Genomic DNA, 9,225 nt, shown 5'->3' on the forward strand with positions numbered 1-9,225 from the left:
GAGCAGGGCCCTAACCTTATGAAAACCCAAATCTCACATTTTAGAAGATAAAATCACATTTCATCCCATCACAAATAATTTCATATTCAAACATTTAAATTGAACAACAATTCCATGTGAATCCGATAACTCTGATGCGTAGACTTTCCACTGTAGAGTTTATGTCATCTTATCATTGATGAGAATGTCTCAGATGACAACCGAACTGACATCATATACATTAAGTACCACTGCATATGTTCAATTGGTCGGATTACCAGAATATAGTTAATTTCCCCACCTTCTGATGTTCCCAGAATCTCTATGTTAACCAAGGGTTTTGCAAATGTAACATCAGTAGGGTAGAGAGAGAGGAAAACGTGGGGAAGAGGTATTTATGACTGTCATAAAACTACCCCCAGGCCAACGTCATGACACACTGTATTACTGTCTGCCTGTATTGTATTGTACTGTATTGTACTGTTGGTTGTGTTTATTATTAGTTTATGTTAATCCTGCCAGCAACAACAGCCCCTCTGGGATGAATAAAGTTAACGGAATTGAATCACAGCACCTTCGTTCATTTCCTACCTTACGTGTGTATCCAGGAGTTGTTCCCTATGTGTGTGTCCAGGAGTTGTTCCCTATGTGTGTGTCCAGGAGTTGTTCCCTATGTGTGTGTCCAGGAGTTGTTCCCTATGTGTGTGTCCAGGAGTTGTTCCCTATGTGTGTGTCCAGGAGTTGTTCCCTATGTGTGTGTCCAGGAGTTGTTCCCTCCAGGAGTTGTTCCCTATGTGTGTGTCCAGGAGTTGTTCCCTATGTGTGTGTCCAGGAGTTGTTCCCTATGTGTGTGTCCAGGAGTTGTTCCCTATGTGTGTGTCCAGGAGTTGCTGGCATGTTGTGAGGAGGATAAAGGTGAGATCAAGGAAGGAATGGACATCTTGCTGAGGGCCTGTGTGTGTGTGTGTGTGTGTGTGTGTGTGTGTGTGTGTGTGTGTGTGTGTGTGTGTGTGTGTGACATCATTTCAGATAGGAGAAAAGATACAGAAAGCAGGTGAGAGCTTCTTTACTTTTCAGTAGTACAGACATCAGTGTGGGAAGGAGAGACAGTGAAAGCATAATTCAGTGGTTCAGTGAGAATAACTGTCAAATGCACAGATACACTGCATGGAACATACCTCTACAGGTTATATATTAGACTAACAATAAACTATAGATTTAGAATGTGTGAGCCTCATTTAATATTTTAAATGTTCTCTTTATAGCACTAATTTGGCACAAAAACTTCTTTAGGCTACATATATCACAATATACAGTACATTAAAAAAGGCATCCTGACTTTGTAGAAACCTGGGACTCAACACTTCATCAGCCTGGGACTTGGCCAAGAAGAGGACAGCATGGAGAACCAAATGACAAGGAGCTAGTGAGTGAGATGCTGACTTTAGTACTGGAGTACATCATGTTCTACTGCTTCTCTTGATATGTGGACACATTGTCTCATAGTATCACATCATGTTCTACTGCTTCTCTTGATATGTACACATACATAAAGATTGTGGGTAAAGTCAGGTAGAACAAGGGGTTCTGGGTAAAGAGAGGGTTGTGGGTAAGGTCAGGTAGAACAGGGGTTGTGAGTAAGGTCAGGTAGAACGGGGTTGTGAGTAAGGTCAGGTAGAACGGGGTTGTGGGTAAGGTCAGGTAGAACAGGGGGTTGTGGGTAAGGTCAGGTAGAACAGGGGGTTGTGGGTAAGGTCAGGTAGAACAGGGGTTGTGGGTAAGGTCAGGTAGAACAGGGGTTGTGGGTAAGGTCAGGTAGAACAGGGGGTTGTGAGGTAAGGTCAGGTAGAACAGGGGTTGTGGGTAAGGTTAGGTAGAACAGGGGGTTGTGGGTAAGATCAGGTAGAACAGGGGTTGTGGGGTCAGGTAGAACGGGGTTGTGGTAAGATCAGGTAGAACAGGGGTTGTGGGTTGTGGGTAAGGTCAGGTAGAACAGGGGGTTGTGAGTAAGGTCAGGTAGAACGGGGTTGTGGGTAAGGTCAGAGGGTTGTGAGTAAGGTCAGGTAGAACGGGGTTGTGGGTAAGGTCAGGTAGAACGGGGTTGTGAGTAAGGTCAGGTAGAACAGGGGGTTGTGGGTAAGGTCAGGTAGAACAGGGGGTTGTGGGTAAGGTCAGGTAGAACAGGGGGTTGTGGGTAAGGTCAGGTAGAACAGGGGGTTGTGGGTAAGGTCAGGTAGAACAGGGGGTTGTGGGTAAGGTCAGGTAGAACAGGGGGTTGTGGGTAAGGTCAGGTAGAACAGGGGGTTGTGGGTAAGGTCAGGTAGAACAGGGGGTTGTGGGTAAGGTCAGGTAAGGCTCCAGATGATGGTGATCGCCGCTACAATGCCATTTAGGACCGCCACACTGTAGCTCATGTGGAAGGAGTGACCTGTCACCTGCCTGAGACACACACACACACACAATTAGACATCAAGGGTGGCAACACATATCGACACCTTGAGACTGTAGGGTTCTATCTGGAAAAAGATGATTCTGAGATAATTGGCTTTAAAGTTCTGGACCCTCATTTGTTTAAAAGATATCAGCAATTTTGAACTGAGGTATTTAGACTACTGTATATGTAGAGAACATTGAACAGAACAAGGCTGTTTCAATAACTACATGTTGACTAAAATACAGATAGCTTGGGACTATAATGTTCTCTCTATATGGCATCATTCTCTTTACACACGTGTGTGTCCTGCTATCTGGGCTTGGGAGACAGCAGGCAGCGATGGAACAAGAGGAGTTAGGAAAAGGACAAGAGAATTAGGCTAAGGCCAGTGGAAGAGTTAGGGAATGTAGGTTAGTCAGTAGAGGCTTCTGAGGGGAGGACGGCTCATAATAATGGCTGGAATAGAGTCAGTGGAATGGTATCAACTACATGGTAACCACATGTTTGATATGCCTGATATCATTCCATTGACTCTTTTCCAGCCATTATTATGAGCCGTGTGTGTTACCTGAGGTGGCCAGGGGACAGGGGCGTTGGGAGGAACGTGCCGGGCTCAAAAGAGTCAAAGTAGGTGATGGTCCATGTGAAGCTACAGCAGCAGAACCCTGCTAGCACCGACATGACCAGAACACTCCAGAACCCTACAGAGAGGGGGAGGAGAGAGAGACAGAGGGAGAGAGAGAAGGGGGGGGGTAAAGGGGAGAGAGAGGGGTGGGGCGGAGGGGAGGGAGAGAGAGAGGAACATGTTTTGTTAATTTTCTATTCTGGAGGCTTTGTGTGTATGAACTTTTGTGAACAGACCTGTACTTGCCTAGGAGTCTAACCTCTGAGCCATCCTCTCCAATCACTCTCTCATTCTGCATCTCTGAAACAAACACACAACAAACAGTATACAGAAGTGACAAGATACATAACAATTAACAGAAAGCAATATCATTCAGCTCCTGTCCAAGAGGGTCTTCATCCGCGCATGCGCGACTAAAATTCTGTAACTCTTGACAGACGATGTACCTTTCAAGATGAGGTAAACAAAGGCGCAGAATACTGCAACGACCGACATCACCATTGCACAGCAGAGCATGGAGAAAATCCTTGCGGTCCACAGTCTTCGGTTGTCCCAAAAACTCTGGTCCGGTTTGACCGGACGCTGCCGGTGTTGTATGTCCATCTTGGTAAAAGTCAAGTAACACAACTCAAAAACGTCTAACTAGTTGTCAAAGCAAGCACACGCTAGATATCAACGTAGCGAAGTTAGTTTCCTCTCCCAAACTGCCTTCCTTCAATTAGTGACACGCACGTTGTTAAAATATAATTAGGATGTATTTTAATAGTATCATTGCCCTATGTAAATAATGTCATGTAAAGTTATTTCAACAAGTTCCTTTTCCTAACTTTCTAAACTTCTGACAATGCTTTCAAAACATAGCTCCTTCCTCTTCCGTATCCGAAAACTAAACCCGCCCTAAAAACGTAAATCCAACCGAATAGCATAACTTTTCCTGACGCAACCAACGAACATCTTGTCTATTGGTTTGAACACGTCTATCATCTTCTTTTCTCACCAGTGTTCAGTAGGGCACACCTTATGTATACTTGACCTAGAGGGATGTTCAGCAGAGCACAGTGTAGCTAAACAATTTGCAACATCATTATCAAACAATGTATCACACATTGAAAGAAAGTGTACCAAAACACGCTTCAGCCCAGCTTGAACAAAATGCACTCAGGTGCTCAACTGAGGGACATTCCTTACCCCAAGACACTTCAACGGGTGATTATCCACTAAAATAAAGAGAAATGATTATTCTGTATATATCCCATACATTAGGCCAAATATATCTGTAGCACAACAGTCCAGACCAGATTTTTTTTTAAATTACATCCACCTACCTGGTCAGACATGAAAACGTTTGAGAACACCTGTTGCCTATTTTATCAACAGTAAACCAGTTATCTTAACTCTGTCTATATGTTTTCATTTTTTTTAAATGACGTGCAACTCTGTCTGTTTCCTTGAATCCTCCCATCTCTGCAATAATACAAATCTTACACAATGTATTAATCTGACGAATACGACAGTGACCAATCTCTCAGGATTTGGCTTGGACTAGAGATAGTTAGAGAACACAACATTGTATGTGTCCCATTATAGTGTTGCCTATGCTAAACCGGGCTTTTGGGAGCTAGAGTCCTCTATTAATCTCTATGTTTGACTTTTACTATGTGTTTCTGGCCTGTTGTGGCAGCCTCAATCAGTGATGACTTCATGATTGACTTTTCACTTAATGTACTACACAAACACTGTCCTCTGATATTGATGGAGGATATACACAAACACTGTCCTCTGATATTGATGGAGGATATACACAAACACTGTCCTCTGATATTGATGGAGGATATACACAAACACTGTCCTCTGATATTGATGGAGGATATACACAAACACTGTCCTCTGATATTGATGGAGGATATACACAAACACTGTCCTCTGATATTGATGCAATAACAGCGTTTTTCTTCGGAACCATCTTTATTAGAACAAAGTTCTAAAGGGGAAAGAGGGTGAGTTTATCCCAAACGCACTTTACGACTGTTGACGAAGTCCGACACCTTCACCATCCCATCACGCGCCTTCCTGAGAGACAGACAGACAGACAGTCAGAGATACACACATTTTGTGCAAAGTCAATTTTGTTTCTCACACCTGTGTCTCCTGGTACTTGAGAACTTTTGTTTTCACTGTGTAGCTGCTGTGTTGTTGTGTAGTTGTGTCTCTGTGTAGTTGTTGTGTCTCTGTTAGGTTGTTGTGTAGTTGTTTTGCAGCTGTGTAGTTTTTTTGTTGCTGTGTTGTTGTGTAGTTGTATAGCTGTGTAGCTGTGTTGTTTTTTGTGTAGTTGTGTAACTTTTCAACTCACGCCTGAGCCTCCAAGTAGGTAATGTTTCGGTCTATCTGGGCCTGGGACACCTCTTTGTCCACCGCTGCCAGGTAGAAGTAAAGGAAGCGGAAGGTCTCGAAGGGGACGCAGGCGTCTGGGGGCTTACACGAGCTGTCTGAGTTCAGGATGTACAGCGCGTGGGTCATGGCGTTCTTAATCGTCTGCCAGAGAGAAGTCAGAGGTCACCAAGATAACGGGCCCAAAGGTCATTTGATAATGTCTGTATGTTATTAAGTGTGTGTGTGTGTGTGTGTGCAACATGCATGCATGAGTGTGTGCTTGCATGCGTGCACAACATCATATGTACCCCTCCCAGATAGCTGCAGCACAGGGCGAAGAATTTTATCCAGTCGAGTTGGTCTCCGAAGCAGCCCACTGTCATGATGTGTCTGAGAAGGTCGTCAGCCAATCCTAACGATAGCCACATCTTGCTCACCTCCTTCTTACTGACTGTGCCATTCTTATGTAGCTGGGAAGGGGAAGGGGGGGAGAAGGGGGTAGGGAGACGGGAGACGGGGACACAGAGAGAAAGAGTTCACATTTATGTGTGTGTGTGTGTGTGTGTGTGCACATGCGTGAGTCATGCATGTGTGTGTCTAGCTGTGGTGTGTTTGTGTGTGTGGCCCCATACCTTTTCGTGCATTGTGGTGAGTACCTCAGGTGTGAGGTCCATGGTGTTGGGGGTTACCACTTTGTCTGGTGTCCTGTTCACAGGTAACGTCTTCCCCTGGACCAGAGCACTGAAGTACCTGTAGCAGACATGCATACCAGCACAATACTGGGTTTAATACAGCAGAGCAGGAATCCTGGTCTTGGAGGCCTGTAGTGAATGTATGCAGGCATATATTCCACACAGTTCAGCTACAACTGACCTTAGATCAGTGGACTTTGTCCCCTATGGGCCCTGGTCAAAAGTAGTGCACTATGTAATGAATAGGGTTCCATTTGGGAAGCAGACGAGGTCAAGGGCCAACTTTCATCCTTCTCCTCTCAGAAGCTACAATACCAAACTGACCTTGCATCAGTGGCTAGGCATAACTTCAAGCTACTCACAGTGTGGCCCATTCCAGCAGGTCTTCAGGTTGTGTCCGGATGGCGTCCTTGGTGAACTGCTTCAGAATGCCGGGGAGCTCTGGAGGGATGACCACTGTTTTACCTGTGTGAGACATTCTAAACCCAGAATGGGAACCAGTGGCAGCAAAAACACCTGTATGGTGAAAAGAAAATGGTATTTTAACCTCATTCTTGCAATATCTGCCTGACTCTAAAATAAAAATGTTATAGGCCCAATGCAGTCATTTTTTAAGTCAATATCAAATAAATTATTGTTAACAAAGAAGTACCGTACTTTAATAGATTTATATTAAAATCAGCCATAGGGTTTTTATTTATTTTAAATATTTTCTACATGTAGAATAATAGTGAAAACATAAAAACGATGAAATAACACATATGGAATCGTATAGTAAGCAAAAAACTGTAAAACAAATCAAAATGTATTTTATATTTGAGAATCTTCAAATAGCCACCCTTTGCCTTGACAGCTTTGCACATTATTGGCATTCTCTCAGCCAGTTTCACCTGTAATGCTTTTCCAACAGTCTTGAAGGAGTTCACACATATGCTGAGCACTTGTTGGCTGCTTTTCCTTCACTCAGCAGTCCAACTCATCCCAAACCATCTCAATTTGGTCGGGGATTGTGGAGGCCAGGTCATCTGATGCAGCACTCCATCTCTCTCCTTCTTGGTAAAATAGCCCTTACACAGCCTGGAGGTGTGTTGTGTCATTGTCCTGTTGATAAACAAATGATAGTCCCACTAAGCCCAAACCAGATGGGATGGCGTATCGCTGCAGAATGCTGTGGTAGCCATGCTGGTTAAGTGTGTCACCACCAAAGCACCCTCACACTATAACACCTCCTCCTCCATGCTTTACGGTGGGAAATACACATGCAGAGATCATCCGCTCACCCACACAGTGTCTCACAAAGACACGGCGGTTGGAACCAAAAATCTCCAATTTGGACACCAGACCAAAGGACAAATTTCCACCGGTCTAATGTGCATTGCTCGTGTTTCTTGGCCCAAGCAAGTCTCTTATTATTGGTGTCCTTTACTAGTGGTTTCTTTGCAGCAGTCTCCTGTGAACAGTTGATGTTGAGATGTGTCTGTTACTTGAACACTGTGAAGCATTTATTAGGACAGCAATTTCTGAGACTGGTAACTCTGACAAACTCTGCAGCAGAGGTAACTCTGGGTCTTCCATTCCTGTGGCGGTCCTCGTGAAAGCCAATTTCATCATAGCGCTTGATGGTTTTTGCGATTGCACTTGAAGAAACTTTAAAAGTTCTTGAAATGTTCTGTATTGTCTTAAAAACAATGATGGACTATCGTTTCTCTTTGCTTATTTGAACTGTTCTTGCCATAATATGGACTTGGTATTTTACCAAATAGGGCAATCTTCTGTATACCACCCATACCATGTCACAACACAACTGGTTGGCTCAAATGCATTAAGAAGGAAAGAAATTCCACAAATGAACCTTAAGAAGGCACACCTGTTAATTGAAATGCATTCCAGGTGACAACCTCATGAAGCTGGTTGAGAGAATGCCAAGAGTGTGCAAAGCTGTAATCAGGGAAAAGGGAGGCTATTTGAAGAATCTCAAATATAAAATATATTTTGATTTGTTAAATACTTTTTTGGTTACTACATGATTCCATATGTGTTATTTCATAGTTTTGATGTCTTCACTATTATTCTACAACGTAGAAAATGTTAAGAATAAAGAAAAACCCTTGAATGAGGAGGTGTTCTAAAAGTTTTGACTGGTAGTGTAGCTTTTTACCAAAAAACATTTTAAAAGCAAGAATTTAGCTCGGAATGTCTGAGTGGGGAGGGTAACGCTGAATAGTGAGGTTTGGAACTCCCGCATGATGATGTCAACATGGAAAACCGAAACTATGTAGATTGTATATTCAATAAGCAACTATCAGGAAATAACACCGATACAAAAAAGCTCACTTTTACAGTGTTAGTTTCATCAGCTGTTGTACATTATTATATAAAATACAGGAAAACTGAATTTGGACTGCACTGGGCCTTGGCAGCCCTATAGCCCACTAATAACTGTGGATTCATTTATGAAAACCATGTAAATCAATTAAATAATTAACCTGTAAAAGACGGTGCAGTTCTCTGCGCTTGATCAGACGACGTAAACGCTGTGAAAGCGGGAAGAACAGTAGCAGGTGATGCGCCGGTTATTTTGTATCAGTTTGTGATTCCCGCGTAACAGACGGCAATTGTGACGTCACAGTGTGTGAGTCCTGGGTGTGTGTGAAATGAAAAATAACTAATGTTCGCACGGGGGCGACATTTCCTCGTGTTTTATCATTTGCAGCTCTCGACAGACATTTCTGGGACATTTTCGCAGTAGAATAGTAGTTGATCTATACGAGACGATAGTTTACCTTGAGTCATTCTACCTATAATCGAATAGTAGGGCTATATAACTTTCCTAAGATAAATTAGTTCAACTAAAAGTGATATCCGACATGCCAACATTCCCTTTAACCTTTTATCTTTTATATTTGACAGACATGAATCATCATGTACATCCATATTATAAAGCAGTGATAGATTTAATTAAAAAAGCTAAATGTAGAAGGGAAGGGAGAGATAGATGGGGCACGTGTGTGCGCCTGCTTGCTTGCATTTGTGTGAGTCACAGGGGGTTGGTGGCACCTTAGATGGGGAGGAAGGGCTTGTGGTAATGGCTGGAGTTGAGTCAGTGGCGATTTTAGCATGTAAAT

The 9,225-nt window shown here is 43.3% G+C and overlaps 2 protein-coding genes across 2 annotated transcripts; both read right to left on the bottom strand.

Moving 5' to 3' along the window:
• Positions 1–1,953: 1,953 nt before the first annotated feature.
• On the bottom strand, positions 1,954–3,918 carry LOC135543232 (ADP-ribosylation factor-like protein 6-interacting protein 6). Its single transcript, XM_064970354.1, has 4 exons — positions 3,485–3,918; positions 3,285–3,338; positions 2,982–3,114; positions 1,954–2,418 (listed from the first exon to the last, which is right to left on the bottom strand). The coding sequence occupies exons 1-4, from the start codon at positions 3,639–3,641 to the stop codon at positions 2,325–2,327; spliced, it is 438 nt and encodes a 145-aa protein (XP_064826426.1). The 5' UTR covers positions 3,642–3,918; the 3' UTR covers positions 1,954–2,324.
• A 1,117-nt stretch (positions 3,919–5,035) lies between these two features.
• On the bottom strand, positions 5,036–8,688 carry LOC135543231 (ropporin-1-like). Its single transcript, XM_064970353.1, has 6 exons — positions 8,587–8,688; positions 6,463–6,616; positions 6,041–6,158; positions 5,717–5,878; positions 5,389–5,570; positions 5,036–5,108 (listed from the first exon to the last, which is right to left on the bottom strand). The coding sequence occupies exons 2-6, from the start codon at positions 6,576–6,578 to the stop codon at positions 5,042–5,044; spliced, it is 645 nt and encodes a 214-aa protein (XP_064826425.1). The 5' UTR covers positions 6,579–6,616; positions 8,587–8,688; the 3' UTR covers positions 5,036–5,041.
• Between the last annotated feature and the right edge of the window lie 537 nt (positions 8,689–9,225).

Source organism: Oncorhynchus masou, chromosome 7, assembly GCF_036934945.1.
Source record: "Oncorhynchus masou masou isolate Uvic2021 chromosome 7, UVic_Omas_1.1, whole genome shotgun sequence".
In the NCBI taxonomy this organism is placed as follows: Eukaryota; Metazoa; Chordata; class Actinopteri; order Salmoniformes; family Salmonidae; genus Oncorhynchus; species Oncorhynchus masou.

What these genes read in the sequence shown, in the direction of transcription:
- LOC135543231 (XM_064970353.1), bottom strand. Translation starts at nt 6,578, where the DNA reads ATGTCTCACACAGGTAAAACAGTGGTCATCCCTCCAGAGCTCCCCGGC. An exon ending in TCACCACAATGCACGAAAAG is followed by an intron (nt 5,879 to 6,040) that starts GTATGGGGCCAC and finishes TCCCCTTCCCAG; the next exon opens with CTACATAAGAATGGCACAGT. An exon ending in ACCTACTTGGAGGCTCAGGC is followed by an intron (nt 5,109 to 5,388) that starts GTGAGTTGAAAA and finishes TCTGTCTCTCAG; the next exon opens with GAAGGCGCGTGATGGGATGG.
- LOC135543232 (XM_064970354.1), bottom strand. Translation starts at nt 3,641, where the DNA reads ATGGACATACAACACCGGCAGCGTCCGGTCAAACCGGACCAGAGTTTT. An exon ending in TGTTTACCTCATCTTGAAAG is followed by an intron (nt 3,339 to 3,484) that starts GTACATCGTCTG and finishes TGTTTGTTTCAG; the next exon opens with AGATGCAGAATGAGAGAGTG. An exon ending in CTGTCCCCTGGCCACCTCAG is followed by an intron (nt 2,419 to 2,981) that starts GTAACACACACG and finishes TGTGTGTCTCAG; the next exon opens with GCAGGTGACAGGTCACTCCT.